Consider the following 18,561-nt stretch of genomic DNA (forward strand, 5'->3'; position numbering starts at 1 on the left):
TACTGGTTCTTAGTCCCATATAACACAGTTTCGCACTACACAAGATTTTATAGGAACCTAACTACCGTGTTATATGAGGGTTACCTGTATATGATATCAAAATTATTTTTTGCCTCCAGTTCCTTTGTGACCACATCATAGTATCCACTCAAATCGGTCAGACAAGATTTCCCTTTAACAAACCCATGCTGTGTCAGAAGTATAATTTCATCCTTGTCTAGATGATCCTGCATTACTTCTTTTAGTTCTTTTAACTAAAATAAGTATTGCAATCCAGTAAAAAAAGATAAAATACTGGTATTGTCTAAGCAGTATTCAGAAAAATCCAAAACATTTTTCAGAAATTAAAAATGAAATTGTCATATGTTAGGTGCTTAGCTACTGTGTTTGTCACAACTTGAGTTAAAATCATTAACCCAGCACTACATTCTGGGTTAATGATTTTCCTTTTTAGTTGTGTTTGCATGTACAGTCAGTCCTCGTATAACACGTGTTTACATTACACGAATTCGATCATACATGATTTATAAATAGGGGAACGATATCTTATATAACACGAACCGAATTCGCTTATGCACGATTTGCCTTTGTGTTTACAAGAAATGGCAGTCGAACGTGGAATCACCCCAACTGAACGCAACATGATAGGAATGAAGAGGAGATTCTGAAAATGTATTTATGCATTTTATATCAGTGAAGGGAAAACACATTTCTCCCTAATAACGTAAAATTCCAGCTATCTGTATTATCATGAATGCAATTAGATCGAGTTTACTACCAGTTTATAACAGATTGCACTAGCAGAAACGCAACTGGAAATTGTTTTTATTGTTTTATGGTAGTAACCCCTAGAAATGTGCTTTAGTAAAATGTGAGGTGTTAATAGTGTATCTCTGCCTTTACGGTGTTGTTTATTCAGTTGCTACACGCGCACAGCTTTGTTTATGTGTATCAAGCGTGCCTCCTCGTTTTGTAATTGTGCTTTATTCCCTAAAAATGAGTAAAATACTTAAAAGGTGTGAAAAGGAAGCGTCCTGGTGAAGACACTGCAGATTCAGACAGAAAAAAAAAGCAATATCGATAAACAGAGGTGGACTGGGTCAAAAATTCTTACCCGGGAAAATTTGTAGTGTTCTCACACTAGCGTTTATGGCCAAAATCACACCGGCCACCCGGGGTTTCCCCAGTAAGGCATATGGCCAGTCCGCCACTGTCAATAGCGAAAAAATATGAAACTGTGAACCGCTTTGAGCGAAATGAAAGACCATGTGATATTGCACGTGCTACAGACCTAAATGAGGCAACGTTGAGAATTACAAAAAATGCAGAGAAAATAAAAACAACTTTCATAGCAGGAACAACTCAAAGTGTAATTAAAATCCATTAGATTAAGACACAAAGAATTGGAAGAGATGGAATGGCTGTCATCTGTTTGGATAGAAAATCAAACAAAAAACAATTTTGCTTACGATAGAAGCAAAAGCATTAGCAATATTTTATTATGTAATAGTTGTAATAAAATACGTATTTTATTCGTAAAAAATACGTATTTTTTATTATTTATTATATTATAATAAAATATAATAATTATAATATTATTTTTTATTACATATTTTAATCGTTATAAAATACGTCGTAAGTATTTTATTACGATTATTTATTGTGTTTGGTAATGTTTTGGTTACCAATGTGTGTTCAATCTTGGGTGGTTGGCACCTAACCCTATTTTTCCCATAGGGCCTGTTGTTTATATTGCACAATTTTGCATTGCACGAGGGTTTCTAGGAACACAACTATCGTGCTATACGAGGACTGACTGTATGCATGAAGTGCCTATTGGTATTCACCCTGTCTATCCATCTGCATCTAACAACTCAACTCCCAGTGTACAGAATTTCATGAAATTTATATTTGGCTGTTTTAGCTAGATTTGTTGAGCCATTCCAAATTTCATTCAAATAGGAAAAATAAAAATGTATCAATTATTATTTCTTGTTTCATATATATAACGTGGGGTGGTGATGGACTTCTATTTGGTGGTTGTCCTACATTCAAGATTTACATATATGACTTATCACATATCAGGTATCAATATTCTGTATATTGTTCTGATTTGGAGGAATGAATAGATAAGTTAAATATTTCAGGTAGGGCAGATGTACAGAAAAGAAAAGAGTTCTCAGTTTAAACACAGCACACATGAAAGTCGTTGATTCAAGGTTTTTTTTTTGTTATCGGTTTGCTGAATGTATAAATCATGAATTATTACTATTTGTTTATTATATTAATCACAGCAGATACATGCAATATTTCAATTGTTATTAAAATATAGGATGAAATAAGTAAAATACATTGCAAATGTTCTGAGGTACGTGTTGCATTTCGATTTTTATTAAAAATACAGGAGAATATAAGTAGAGTATTATAAAAAGTTAAGTGAACATTATATTGAGGTATGTGTAGTGAAATGCAGTTACTTATATATTATCACTTAATTAATTATGTGGGAAACGAGGTAATTAGATATTTACTTTTCATTCTATTAATTATAGAAAAAGAAAAAATTGGATTAATTTAAGAAATAAAAATCAAAGGCACCTGAAATGTAATGCACTGTACACATTACCTGACTTGTTTATATTGCAAATCAGTTCTTTATTTTATTCTTTAAACGTTAAATTGGCTTATTTTATCCCGTCGATGACACAAGGAACTTTTATGGGCTTTTTTCACTCTGTGGCTGAGTTAGTGGGTCTCAGATGTAGATAGCAAGGTTTTCCCTCCAGAAACTGGGGTTCTTCATCCAGCAAAACAGACAAATCGACCAGAGAACACACAATTTACAGACACAATACACGTGGGTATATGAATTAACTCACCGGGTGACCCTAATGTAATAGTTTGGATTATATCAAGTTTGTCACTAAGCTTTGTTGTTCTTCTTTTTGTTCTCTGTATGAGGTTCATTAACTTTAGGAACTGTAGTGAGGGGTTTTTAATTTAAAATAAATGTAAAACAGCGGTATAATCTGTGATATCAGTACAGAATTCACTTTCAAAATGGCAAACATAAACAAATGCAGTAATCATGTGATTTGCTGTTCCATTTTTTCGGCACTGCAAGATGTGAGCCACCAAATACGGAGAATGCAGAAAGAAAGGTCAGGGAATGACCACTGCATATCCCCGGAGCAATATGGCCCTAGTTGCTAATGCTCCTAAAAACCAAATAACAACAACAGCACTGCAAGACATCTGTGCTGTATGTAAACATCCAATCTCAATGTGCCATTACTTGGGGTGCCATTATTTTGACAGTCTACTGTACTGTATTACATTTCTGAACACTGATATTGTTAGTTATTACAAATTTTTGTCTAAAATTGATATAAGAGATGGAAGTAAATAAGTTGTCTGCATTTTACTAAATATCTGAAGAAATTCTGTTGGTCAGTTTTTTTAAGAGAGAGAGATTATTTTGGATCAAATAATCAATATAAGCCATCATTCTATATCTTGAGGCAAAAAAAGTCTTAAAATTTTATGTGATCTTTATGCTATCCAAATATTAAAGAAGTACTTGTCTTTGTTACAAATATTTTGTATTTTATTTATTCATTCATTGAGTCCATAAGCTATCTTTCTAGTTACTAAATTTGAGACCAGTGATATACATGGGATTTTTGGAAAGGACTGATGACAGCTTTAAGTGATTCCATATTAACATGGATTTACTGTATATTTTTCAATTTCTAAAGAGATCAAAAATACATTATTCACCATTGAAATGGCTCCTTCGAATTAGTTGATGGATTTGGTGGAAAATTCATCTGATTGTTGTTTGGATTTAAATTTGCAAACAGTTTGCTTTACAAAACAGTTGCTGTGGTAATACTGGACCCACAAAACAAATTATATTGTTTCTCTGATAATTGTAATTGCTTCTTACAGATATTTGATTAGTGGTATATGCAAGAAAAAGGTGAGGTGAAGTGCCTGTCTTTAGCATTAGTAGAGGCACGTGATGCAAGAAAGCAAGCTTATACAGCGTCAGCCAAAAAAAAAAAAAAAGTTAGTACTGTTAGCACATGTGCTCAAAACTCATAACTTTATGTAGACTTGAATGAATTTTAACAGTGATAAATTATTGGGTTGTTTGAAGCTGGATAGTCAGCATGGAAAATTTCTGCTCATGTGGGCTGTGTTGTAAGAATTCTAGGAAGGCATTGGCAACAATATGAGGTGTGACTATAAAATAATGAGACTGTTGCAATAACATAAAATAAATATAATGAAATATTTTGTACCTTAAAAGTTTCCCCTTGCAATGTCTTGGGCTTGCATACACTGTTCCACACACTTCTTCCAAGCACAGAAATATTTCTGGAAGTCACCTTTTCTGTAAGCCCTTTTAACACTTTAGTCGTTTTTTTTTCTGAATGTTTTCACTGGACTGAAAATGGGTTCCCTTAAGTATACTTTTCAGTTTAGGGAAGAGAAAAAAGTCAAAAAAGGCTGTCTGGTGAGCAGGATGCATATTCACACAGAGGGATTTGTTTTTGGCTAGAAACTGGTGAGCACAGAGCACAGTGTGTGCATTGTCTTGGTGGAGCATCCAACATCCTTCCACAATTCCTTCGAATCACGCAGCATTGCTAGAACTTCAACATATTGTGTTTAATTGACAATTGGATTTGGTGGTACATACTGAGCCTTTAATATCGAAGAAAACAAGAAACATGTTTTTGATTTTGACATTCTTGATTATTTTGGTCTGTGGAATTGTTTTATCTTCCATTGTATTGACTGTCTCTTAGTTTCTTGGTCATACTGGAACAGGCAGCTTTCATCGTAATAAGCATCGTAACATCGTAACAGGCAGCGTTCATGTAATTTCATAAGTAATTACAATACTCAGAAAGTCTGGATCTTCTTCAGTTTTTTTTTTTTTTTTTTTTTTCAAAACATGTTCACAAACTTTCTCATTTTTCAAAGAATGAGAAAACTCATTCTTTGAAATGTACTTATTTCATGCCTCAAGTTTCAATTAAAATTTGTCTAACTATTTATTTGTCCCTATTGAGTTTTGATGCAACCATTCTAATGCTTAAACAATGATCACTTTTAATTAATGTCCTTACTCAGTCCACATTTTCATTTTTCATGGATACATGAAAAATGTATCCATGGATACATTTTTCATGGATGGCCTGGTTGTTCATCATCTTCCACATTCTCTCTTTTTTTTTTTTCAAAAAATCTTATGTCATTCAAACACGCAAGCTCTTGACATAGTATCTTCCCCATAACGTGACATAACAATAACTTTCAGTTGGTGTTTTCTTTAGTTTTGTCAAAATTTTGAGGTTGATTTGTTGTTTGATTCTTTTGTCTGTCATTTTTCTGGCAAATTGCAAAAACAATGTAGTAAAACCTGTCTCACTGAAAAGTGAATGAGCGTGTTGGAACGTGATTTGGCAGACAACTAGGGAAAAGTTCAGGGCCAACTGCTATTCCGTTGTTTCACTGACGGCACTTGGTGTGTGGTGGCTATGCACACAGTCTCATTATTTAATGGCCACATCTTGTAGTTACAGAAAGGTATTTGGGCATATGAATGTCAGCTTAAGGATGATTGATGGATTCCTTAATTAGCTACAAGACACAGATCAGTAACCACCTGCCAGTTTTCAAACACTGTGACACCATCCTGGGTTTGATCTGTATCAACAAGCACATTAACAAATAACTAGGCAAAGTAGGGCTGTGTTTTTGCTGTCTGTTATTCCATGTATCTCACATGGAATACCATCATCACTGCTTGCTGAGGCATCAGAAAAGAACCAACTGACTTGCTAAATGGCATTACGTAGTCATCATTGGTTCTGTTTGGGAATTAGCAGTGGGCACTTTCTTATTTGGAGACAGTTTGCAATGAGAGTTCTTTCATCCTGTATTAAGGGATGCCATACCATACCGGTGGTAGAATGGTACAGAAGCCACCACCTGAAACAGTTCTACATCCCTGGTCATTATAGAAAGCACTTTGATGATACTGCATTATGTTGACACTATCCTGAGACCATGCTGCTCCATTCATATAGCATCCCAGACACCATATTTCAACAAAACAAAGTGGGACACATGCTTACCTTTCTTCCCTAAGCTCCTAACTATTGCCTAGCACAGAATACAAGTACAGCAAGCATAGACAGTTGTCCCATGGAATGACATTCACCACCTTTTTGACTTGCTGCCACAACATGTTAAAAAAAAAGTTAAATATTTCAGTGTACAGGACTGGTAAAACTTCAAATTGAAATTGAAATAGTGATTTCTTTCCCCACTTCTTATTTAGGGGGGCTATCCAGCCAGATTAAAAAAAGTATTGATTGTTGCAGCACCATTGTGGTTTAAAGCACCCTTCAGAATTCTTCAGCTTTTTGTTAAGGAGAAGTTAAAAGATAGGGTAAGTTCTAATGAGGTATAAAAATTATATTTAAAGTGTAATTAAAAACATTTAAATTGTTTTGAAAGTTATTTACATAGTTCTCTATGTGTGTGTTCTATATTTATTATTTCAGTTGTCTGTATATTCACTGTAGTGAAAGCTAATTTCTTTACATGTTATATCAACACCAGTTTTAAATAAATTCCTAATGTATTGATCTTATTTTGCCCTTTGTAGCATACAGGAGGGACACCTATGCAGAAGGTAGTAATGTATTTTTTTTTTTTTCAACTGTAAGGAAACTTATTTTTAAGTATTTTATTAGGAGAAAAGTTTGTTTCACTGCTGTGAATGCTAAAGATTTTGTAAATACTTAGTGATATATCTGTAAGCAAGATAAAAAAAAAATTGAAATTTTGCTTTTACAATTTTTTAAATAATCTGTGTTGTAATCAAATTCTTGAGAAAAGCATTAAAATTATGTATACACACTGTATTTAGAAAATGTCATAAGTTGAAACTACAGATGGAATTTTTGAAGAATAAAACAGGTCACTGGTTATATGGTAGTTGAGCATTTGACTCCCTAGATTATCTGATTATTAGCTGTGAGAAGCACTTGAGATATCTGCCTTAGGGCACATTCATATCTTTATATGCAGTTAAAATTGCTTAATTTGTTCATGAAATGACCAAACAGTTATAGACATCTTAAGTGGAAAATAATTTTAAGAGTTAAAATATTTTTTTTACACCATATTGAATGTTGGGACTCGAAGAGAATTCTTGCTACAGTAATCATTTGCATTTTATTGTAGGTTTTAATACCCTATTCAGGTTGATCAAGTATAGTTAATAGAGTTGGCACAATCAGTTAGTGATTTAATTGTAGAGCTAAAACAATTAGAAACTATAACTGAAAGGAATGCTTATCGTTGGTGATCATTGTAAAAATTATAAATGGAAGTCTGTGAATGCAAGAATATCATAATACAAATCAAAGTTTTTATTGGGGAACAAAGGGCTTTTTTTTCATAAAATGGCATATATCTCTCATATGGAATGTCAATTTCACAATAAATTGCTTCAGTATTGCACTGCTTCAAACAGGACTTCCCTATGTCAATAGGGACATGCTGCTTGAAGCGAAACACATTCTTAACATAAGAGCACCCACCACCTGAACTTTTGTGAAGGTGGTAAATGTTCTGTACAATATATTTGTGCCGTTACAAAGAACACTTTTTTTTCTCCCTTTCTAATATGCCACTTGGTGATTGTAACTGTAGAATAGAAAAAGTTCATAGGTCCATCCACCATTCATAGTATTGGCTGCGTATAAGAATGAATGGTAGCTCTGGATGAAAATTATCATATCTGCGAATCAGGTTCTCAGGGGCAGGAAAATGGGGCGGTTTAATATAATGAAGTGGCAACAAAATGAATATAGTATTAATTGAGCAACTTTTCATGTAGTAGAGCATTGTCTTGTTTGCATCTTTTTTTTTTTTTTTGATACTGATACTTGCTAAAGTCCTAACACATCTTAGCATGTGATTAATATATGGGTTAGTAGAGGTATATTGTATGGCTAAAATGTTGCTTTATAAAGACTGAAACGGATTTCTTAGGTGGAGAAATTCTTTTAAACAGGAACATTTTGGGTAAAAAGTATATACATTAAACTTGTGGGACATTTTTTGTAACGAGATAATCTAGACTTCTTAAAAGAGATTCCACTCTGTTTTAATGTAAAAACAAAATACCTGTATGTGTAAATTTTTTAAATTCAGTATCTGTATTTTTTTTTTTTTTTTTTTGTTTACTTCAGTGATGTTTTTGTAAGGTGATATGAGCACAATACCAAATTGAAGATGAATATAGGACTATCTGTATTACAACATAGTGAGCAATTTTTTTTTTTTTTTTTTTTGGCAGTAGCTTTTGTCATGATGTGCTAGTTCCTTTTATTTATTATGTGTTATGTTTGTATAAATATGAGAGGCATTTGAAAAGTTTGTGGCCTGAGTATAAAAGAGTAGTTGTACAGTGTGAAAAACTTCTTTACTTGATGTATAACACTTCAAATAGTAACTCACCAAGTTTCATGTAGTTTCAGTAATATCTTTTTTTAATTACACGTCCTGAAGTCAACTAAGCTGTATAAATGAGGAAAGATGGACAAAATCAGTTATGTAGTCATCCAATATTTTTTGGGAAAAGGGACTAATGCCAAAGGCAATTCATGAGTGTATGGTTACAACATTGGAGAAGAAATCCCTTCCTATTCCTGGGTTAAGAAGTGGGTAGCAGAATTTAAATGAGAAAGAAGCCTGGAAGATGATCCACACTCTGGAAAACCTCCACCCTCCATCACTCCACATGTTGTTGACAACAGTGTGCAATATCTGGTGATGAGTGACAGTTTAGTACATTGCCAGCATCTTGAGAGTGACATGTGTACCACATAATAACAGAGGTTCTTGCTATGAAAAAGGTGTCAGCACAATGGGTCCCAAAGTTGTTGACAGTAGATCAAAAATTCACAAGAGTTTTCAAGTAAAGTGAACATCTGCATTGTTTTCAAGCAGATTCAGCAAATTTCTTTGCAAGATTTGTAACATTGGATGAGATGTGGGTCCATCACATTCAGCCAGAGACAGAGGAGCAGTCCAAACAGTGGAAACACAGTGCTTCTCTCCCTCCAGTGATTCCTTTTGTTGGCAAGGTAATGGAATCGGTTTTTTGGGATACTGATGGAGTGCTGCTACTGGATTACATCCAGAAAGGCTAGATAACCACAGGGACATATTATGCAGACTTTAAGGCAATTGTGTGAAAGCATCAAAGACAAATGCTGAGGAAAACTCAGCAGAGGGGTCATATTCCACCAGGACAATGTCCCTGCTCACAAGTCTGTCGTTGCCATGACTGCACTGCATGAGTGTGGCTTTGAAATTTTAAACTATCTCCCATATTCACCAGATATAGCACTGTTGGACTTTCACCTGTTTCGTAATTTGAAAAATATCTGGCTGGAATCTATTTTCCCACTGACAGTGATGCCATTGCTGCAGTGGATGCATCCTGAAGCCCAAGAGAAAACTTTCTTCACAGCTGGAATCAACACATTGCAGCAGTGGTATATTGACTCCAAAGGGAAATAGTTGAAAAGCAACATTTTACCAGGCTCTCAAATAAACCTTTCATACTCAGGCCATGAATTTTTCAAATGCCCCTCATATGTGTTCAATAAATGCACACTATTGGTGCCTTTTAATGCTGTGGAAAATTTTCCTAATTGTCCTCTTATTGTTTGATAGCTAGGCAGTTATCCATGACGTGGTAGGGAAACTAAATATCTGCCAACCTCACTCCCAGCAGCAGATATATATGTATGTGGTTTTTGTGATTGAGTATATCTACTGGCCTATCTTGCAACTTGATGCAAAGACAGAGTAGTATTACGTGTATATACTCATTTTGTGACATGTTGTACTCACAGGCAATGGAATAGCAATTTAGCTAGTAGTAGATGAGATTAGGTAAGGAATATATGTTATATATAATATATCTATTTAGAAATTCAGTTCAGTTTATTGCCTAAATATAAAAATTGTCATGCACACAACAAATTGCATAAGTACAAAATGTAGCAATGCTCCTTCACAGTGAACTAAAGGATTTACAACTAATACAGAAATATGCCATCAGTTTTCAACAGTGTCTCGTAATTGATCTAAATAAAACAGTCAAGTTTCTATAGTTCCATATCAATGGAAACTTGACATTTCCATAGATCTGTATTTTTTTTTTAACTAGATATATAGAGTAGATAATTAAATTGATCTACTATATTATATATATATATATATATATATTTTTTTTTTTTAATATATATATCTAGAAAGAAGTGGCAGTGAAGAATTTTATTTCAGAAGTTCATTAAGCACATTAATTGCTATAATGTTAATAAAAATAGATTCCTGGAGGCCTCCTTTTTTTTTTTTTCTTGAAAATATAATTATACCATGACTAATTCTAGGCATTTGACATGGAAAAAGTATGTGTTATTTCACATAAGTAATGTGTTACTTCACATACAATCTTTTGGTTTGATGCCTTAAAACCTGGTGCAGTTTTCTCTCTCTTTGTTTATTTCAAAAAAAAAAAAAAAAAAATTCTGTTGGGGTTTTTTCCACCAAAGACCTGTCTAACTGGCATTGAAAACGTGATATGGTGTGTATCCATACGCTTCAGTAATTTTTTGAAATTCATCTGCATACTTCTTGACAGCGTAATTATCAGCTGATACACTTTTTCCTTGAATTCTTATGATGTAATGAGAAGCAGTTTTTAAATTGCTGAACCCAACCTTTACTGGCAACAAATTCTGGGTTAACAGAAGATTCTCCATTTTCTTTTAAATGGTTATAAATTTTTAGTACCTTTTGTTTAATTACATTGCTATCTAATGGGATCCATTTTTCACTGCTATCATCAATCCAAATACTGAGTGCTTTTTCCATTTTCTCAATTATTGTCGCTCGGGGATAACGGGAAATTAAAAATCCTGCAGCAACAGCAGTTCTAATTTTCTGTTCATTTTTCTTTATGGTCCAGATTGTTGCTTCATTTAAATTTAAACTTTTTGCAATGTATGATACCTTTTACCCTTTTTTAAGACAATCCAAAATTTGTATCTTTGTTTCTGGAGAAATAGTTTCTTTTGAGCAGTGCTTTTTTACTTTCCTTAGGCATAATTTTTTGTTTCATTTTTCATTCTTCCTTTTGTTTACTTGTGGCAGATGTGATATTTCACCATTTGGGCCACTACTTATTCAGATTGTTCTTGTCCTAACATCTCTGTAGCTGGCAAAATTCATATTTTGAATTTTAGCTATGATGGGCACTGTTATTTTACTTCCTTCATTAATTTTCATTTACTTTTGCCATTTCTGTTCTTACTGCTTTAGATTCCTGTGCAAATTTGTGTTCCATTGAAATAAGTGATATTTCACTTCATAATTTAAGCTGTTTTTAGTAGCCTCAGAATTAATACTCTTGGTTTTAAATTATCATTGGCAATTGTCCTTATGATTTTTAAATTATTTATATTTCACAGTGTCTGTATTTTCTTACATTACTGCCTTAGCTGCAGTTATTGATATTACTGTTATGTTCTAATTTTAAATATATTACAGAAAAATGAAGTGTCTGCTGTATTACTCATGCTATTTCATTATGGTTTCCACATTTTTCTTTACACTCCACTCCTTTTATTCACTTTAATCATATTTAACACACACCACACAGTGTACATTTGTAAAAAAATGTAATAAAAAAAGAGTAATATTATTACTAACTGAAATAGTGGGAATAATATAAAAAGGTGTGTGTGTGTGTGTGTGTGTGTGTGTGTGTGTGTGTGTGTGTGTGTGTGTGTGTGTATATATATATAGGGTGTCTCAAAAATATTGGTACAAACGTTTAGGGGAGGTAGGTAACATCTAAAGGAATGTGAATAGCAAGGAACCCATAATCGGAAACGTCACGGGAAAGTAGTAGCAGAGGCACAAGAAGCAGAAATGACACAAGACAGTAATTATTGGCAAACATTTATTTGACATAATATTAACAATGGAGTATGAGATGGATGCATTTCATGATGTTACAACAGATGCTCGAAGGTTCCACCATGAGACGTGATGCATGTGTGACACCGACGCAGCGCGGATTGGCGGACACGGTCGAACACACCTGGAGTTTCTTTGACAGTAGCAGCAGCGCAGACGAGTCTCGCCAAGAAATCCATTTCCGTCTCCGCAGGTGATTCATACACGATAGATTTGAGGGCCCCCCACAGAAAGAAATCAAGGCTCGATAAATCAGGTGAGCGTGGGGGCCAGGCAACGGGTCCACCACAGCCAATCCATTGATGCCCAAAATGCCTGTTCAAATGGTCACGAACACACCTTCCATAATGGGCAGGCGTCCCGTCATGTTGAAACCAAATGTTGCATCTCACATTGGCTGGAACATTGTCAAGTAACCCTGGTAGAACTTGTTCAAGAAAGATCTGATATTTACTGGAGTTAATGCGGCATGGTAACAGGTATGGGCCGACTAAGCAGTCACCGACCATACCTGCCCACACATTTATTGCGAAGCGATGTTGTGCCGCATGGGGGCGCACACCGTGTGGGCCCTCTGCCAATCCATACACTAGGTGCATGTCTGCCAGCTCACAGTTCGTATATCGATGCATGCTCTTCATGCGGCAACTACTGCTTGAATGAGTAAACCAGAAATTTTTCCTCTCATGAATTGATTGATTGATTTTGATTTTATTGGTGCAAAAACAACTGTGGTTATATTGTGCCAAGAAAATATTAAATTATCAACAAAGATAAATTCTGGTAACCTTTAAAAAGGTTACCTCGTCAAATTGTTATATATATATATAAGGCAGTATAAGTTTAAAAGTAAATTATCCAATTTATATATGTGTGTATATATTAATAGCTTGTAAAAACTTAAAAACTGCTGACATGTGGTCGTTGTCTGATAAAATCTGACTGAGTGTATAAGGCTCAGTCAGATGAGTAAAAGCGGTAAAATATATATTGCAAACATGGGTAAAATTAACGCAATCTATTAAAATATGCTTTATTGATAAAATGGTGTCGCTCGCGAACTGATGAACAGCGCCGTGTAAAGACTTACAGTGACGTTTTCGGTTATGGGTTCCTATGCGATTCACATTCCTTTAGATGTTACCTACCTCCCTTAAACGTTTGTACCAATATTTTGGATACACCTTGTTTATTGTTTTTTCTCTTTCTACCTACTTATTAAATTTTTGGGTCCACCATGGCATTCTGAACCTTCTGCTCGCAACTTACAGTTATGTTCCATTAAATTTTTGTCATTCTTCATCTAAAGTCAGATTAGAAATCAGGAATGCCATTTAACTTTTGAGTAGCATTTCTATATTTAGCAGATGTTGGTAAATTCACGAGTTTTTTTGATTTTTGACTCTTTGAATGCTGTTTTTTATACCTTATTTTTGATACCAATTTTCAGTTTTAATTTGTTCAATACAATTGATGGTCACTTCCAATAACTTTAAAAGTGACCATCAACATACACTTAAACCTTGTATTTTCAACTAGTTGTTTAAGCTCCATTTCTCTAATGATATAGTCAGTAATGCTCCTTTACATAAACTTGTGATTTATTTCAGTATGCTCTTTTTGTATAATGTGGTGGCCATCCATACACTATAATTCTTTTTTTTATTGTATTTTTAATTATGAGTGCATTGCAAAATTCTAAAAATTGATATCCTTTGTTTACTTTTCTCTCCAAATGTTTTAAAAATATCTTTGTAAACATAATTGTCACATCTTACTCTGCTGTGTAAATCTCCAACAAGCACTACTCTCTCTCTCTCTCTCTCTCTCTCTCTCTCTAAATATTAAACTTTTATATTTCAGCTGAATATTTCAAGCTGTAGGCACAGACAAATTTCATCGTGCAACTTTCCATTGAAAATTTTGGCCACATGGGTCTACTGGATAATTCTTCCTAGCCAATTAAACTTTCTTACAAACCATGTAATTTAGCGCCAGAGCCTCAGGTTATGAAAGAAGTTCATTTACATACAAGTTAGTACAATAGCATCATTTCTGTACATAGCCAGCTACTTAAGTAGTTACGAATTGGCATCATTTAAGTATATCTCATATTGTAAATACTTTCACAACAAGTTACCGTGATATTGCACTATCTCGAATAAGTAACGCTTCACCACAGGAGAAGACTATTGTTACTTATTCTCTGCGGATACCACCACCCATACAGTACCATTTCAAAGCTTATTGGCTCATCGGTGGGTGGGCAGGTATCCTGGTGTGGAGTTATACTTCACAACTGGGTTGTCATCATTGCAACACCAAGCCAATTTGTAACTGTTTAAGTAGTTGGCTACGTACAGAAATGATGCTATTGCACTAACTTGTATATAACTTTCTTACAAATTAATTATTAAAGATATTGCTGCACCTTCTTTGTATTTTACACTCCAGAATGAATTAATTTATAATTATATTTATTAAGCTAAATACAGGTAGGACCCATTTTACGACATGGTTAGGTTCCAGCAAAACAGGGTCGTAAAATGAAAAGTCGTAAAACAAGACCAAATTATAATGTAATTGAATGGATAGGTTCCAAAATTCCCAAAATTTTTCAAGTATGCACTAATATTTCTGTTCTTTCTAAATAATTAAATATTTTAAACATTTAATGCACATGTTTTATTTATACTTATGTATAAAATAATTAATAAAATAAAATTTTACTTTGGTCCTGTGGAGTCATCACTTGAGTACATATTTACTCAAGTGATGACTCCACTACCTCTTTCGTCCACATTAAAAACTAAATCAGGGTGGTAGTTGCCTTCGTCTATTAAGCGTTTAAATTCGCAAGGATACTCTTCCACCGCTGCAATGTGAGCACTAGCAGCCTCACCAGACACTTTCACATTGTTTCATCAGTTTAAAAACTGTACAACAGTTTTTAAACTGATGAAACCACCCTTTGCTAGCCATAAATGTTTCAGTGCTACCAAACTCCTCACATATTTCGTCAAATAACAACTTTGCCTTGTCCAGAATTACCACCTGTGTAACAGGAATCTTATTTTGGTTCATATCATCAACCCACAACACTAACAATTTCTCCATTTTTTTCATTGTCTCACTGCATGAATAAGTTGTTCTGGAGGATGACACACTTGTTATCCCTGTGTGTGTGTGTGCTTTATTTTATCAACATTGTTCATAATCGTTGATACAGTAGAAGGTGCTAAACTAAATGCCTTACATACACACACACCCGACAGATGCTCACCAGACTCCATGTGACAATCACATCCATTTTCTCCTTATTGTTAGTTTTACACTCTTTTTGGCCACCCCCAACACAGAAACTGTCCTAGGCTTAGAGCTCATGGTTACACAAAAATTATTATTAATGAGAAAAAAACACTGTGTAACCTGTTAACAATTGAGGGAAAATTCACAATGAAACAAACATGGTACACTGAATGTAAACAAAGAATCCCGGGGGCTCACATTTTGTGAGTATGGGCTTGGCACACCCAGGGTCCTGAACTAGATATCATCATTCTTCTCTTTCTTGGTGATTCCCTTCTACTTTTGACTCTCTCTCTCAGGTAACTTGGGATTTTTTTTTTTCCCCCTGGTGCAGCATAAGTCTTGGGCTTCCTTACACCATATAGCTATTAATAATAACTCTTGGCGTAGCTATCATTCCACCCGGCACCTCCGTAGCCAGGTGGGCAGGAGCAGCAGTGCGTAGCACACGCTTCTTGATTAGACCGGGGTTTGAGCCCGTGCCCACCAAATACGGAGGATGCGGAAAGGTCAGGGAATGACCACCGCATATCCCTGGAGCAATATGGCCTTAGTTGCTAATGCTCCTAAAAACCAAATAACTAACAAACTACCATTCCACCCACAATGCACCACGAAAAACAAAAGAAATGCCTAGTGCATGTTTGGACTTGCAGGTGTTGCTGCAACGTGTTACTGAGTTGTGATTTTTTTGTTATTTTAAATTTTTTCAGGTAATATTTTGAAACAGTCGTTAATGTGAAAAGTTGTAAAACGGGACCTACCTGCATATAAATTATAATTATATATTTAGCTCCTATTACTTTGCATTCACATTTTTTTCAGAATGACAGGATATCAGTATGATTCTGATATCTGCCATTCATGCCTGTGATGAGAATTTAACCCAGATATCGGCTGCTCATTTGGGGAGGTCTAGGTTTAATTCGATTAGCATTAGTGATGCAAGAAAGCAAGCTTATATAGTATCAGCCAAAAAAAAAAAAAAAAAAAAAAAGAAACCATTTTATCCATTCACTTGCACCAAATGTTTGTCTAGTTCTGCCTTGAATCTATTTAAGCTATCAACTTCTACAACGACAGATGAAAGTTTGTTCCAACAAACAACCACCCGCTGGCTAAAGGCAAACTTCTGCACATGTATCCTACAACTGTCTTTCCTCAATTTGAATTTATGCTCTCTCACGCGATTATTCTGAGCAAGAGGAAGAATCCCATCAGCATTGAGCATGCTCAAATCATTCAAGGCTTTATGCACCTCAATCGATCACCTCGCAGGTGCCTAGTTTCCAGACACTGTAATTTGCAAAACTTAAGCATTTCTTCATAAGAGCAACCCATTGCTCCATTCACTAATCTTGTTGCCCTTCTCTGTACTCATTCCAAAAGCTCTATATCCTTCTTAAAATGAGGCCTGCAGACCTGTATACAGTATTGAAGGTGTGGCCTGACCATTGCCTTATACAAGGGGATAATCACCTCCTTATCCCTGCTAGAAAAATTCCTGTATATCATTGACAAGACACCATGAGCTAATCTAGCAGACTGTCTGCACAGCTGAGAAAACTTCATATCTGCCTGCACAATTATCTCCAGGTCCTTTTCATTCTCTATCACTGTCAGTGTAGTACCACAGTTGATACGTTTCTCTGGGGTTATTGCTTCCCATATGCAGTACTTTACATTTGTCAATGTTAAACTTTAGTTGCCACTTCTCAGCCCATCTGCTCAACTTTTCTAGATCCTGTTGCAGCAGCGTACTGTCATTAGTGTCATTAACAACCATGCCGACCTTCGTATCATCTACAAACTTGGACATTAAGCCTGATATACCATCATCAGTATCATTAATAAATACAGAAAACAACAATGGATCCAACACCGACACTGAACCCTGGGGGACTCCACTAATAACATTAGTCCACAAAGAGCAGTGTCCATTGATTACCACTCTCTGTCTTCTCCTACTCAACCGTCCCTTTATCCATAGCAGAAATTTACCTCCAGTGCCACACTGCTCCAATTTGTGCAGCAGTCTTCCTTGTGAAACAGTGTAAAAAGCCTTTCTAAGATCCAAATATATGATATGAAAATTATTCTTTGCATAGAGTTCCTTTGTGACCACATCATAGTATCCAATCAGATTGGTCGGACAAGACTTCCCCTTAAGAAAGCCATGCTGTGTCCGAGCTATAACTGAAGTGTTGTCTAGATGATCCTGCAGTGTTTATTTAATCAGTGCCTCCATTAATTTCCCTGGAACAGAAGTTAAACTAACAGGTCTGTAATTATCTGTGTCTCCCTTTGATCCTCCTCTGTGAATTGGGGTCACATTTGCACATCTCCAGTCCATGGATACCTCCCAAGTTCAAGGAACTCTCATAATTATGGCTAAGGGTTTGCTTACTTCTTTTGCTGCCTCCTTTAATATAACTGGATAGATCCCATCCACCCCAGGTGCTTTTCTTATGTTTATCTTCAACAATTTATCCACCACTTTACTCCCAGTTATTACAAAATCATCTAGCTCACTGCCAGAGTTTAATTCACCTCTGGCATTCCCCTCCCTGCATAACTACTCATGTGTGAATGTAGATGCAAAATACTCATTTAGTTTGTTAGCTACCTGGGCAGGATCACCAACAGTTGAACCATCGATATCAAGTGGACCAATCTGATTCATCCCTTTCCCCTCTAGAATTTATGTAAGTAAAGAACTCTTTGCTGTTTTTCTTTGCATCCTTTGCCAAAGATTTCTCTTAATCTGCCTAACCTCCTTTGTGACTTGGTTACAGATCAACTTGTATCTATCATAGGCTTCTGTGTCATGTGTTAATTTGTATGTATCCCATGCATGTTTCTTCTCTGCCATATGCCTCATCAGTTCATCTGACATCCATTTAGGCCTAAACCTTGAACAATATTTCTTAGTTGGTATGAAAAGCCTAGTAGCTTCCAAGATTAATTCTTTGAATGCTTCCCATTTTGAATTTGCTGTTGGCAACGTCATCAGTTGGTCCCACCATATAGAAATTAAATACTAGTTACATCTTTGAGTAATTCCAACTTCAGCACATTGTGATCAATGCCACCTAGTGGTTCCTCTATTGCAGATTCTTAATGCATGAAGAATCACTACTGATAATAAGATCAAGAGTATTACTC

At 35.1% G+C, this 18,561-nt stretch overlaps 1 protein-coding gene across 1 annotated transcript in view; it reads left to right on the plus strand.

Moving 5' to 3' along the window:
* Positions 1–18,561, plus strand: part of LOC150091611 (tyrosine-protein phosphatase non-receptor type 9-like) — a 182,627-nt gene that overhangs the window by 108,167 nt on the left and 55,899 nt on the right. The window contains exon 7 of the mRNA XM_090384926.1: positions 6,359–6,469. Within this exon, the coding sequence (XP_090241052.1) occupies positions 6,359–6,469 (111 nt within the window). The remainder of the gene's footprint in view (positions 1–6,358; positions 6,470–18,561) is intronic.

Source organism: Mastigoproctus giganteus, chromosome 1 (genome assembly GCF_048544385.1).
Source record: "Mastigoproctus giganteus isolate SK-2022 chromosome 1, ASM4854438v1, whole genome shotgun sequence".
NCBI classification, from domain to species: Eukaryota; Metazoa; Arthropoda; class Arachnida; order Uropygi; family Thelyphonidae; genus Mastigoproctus; species Mastigoproctus giganteus.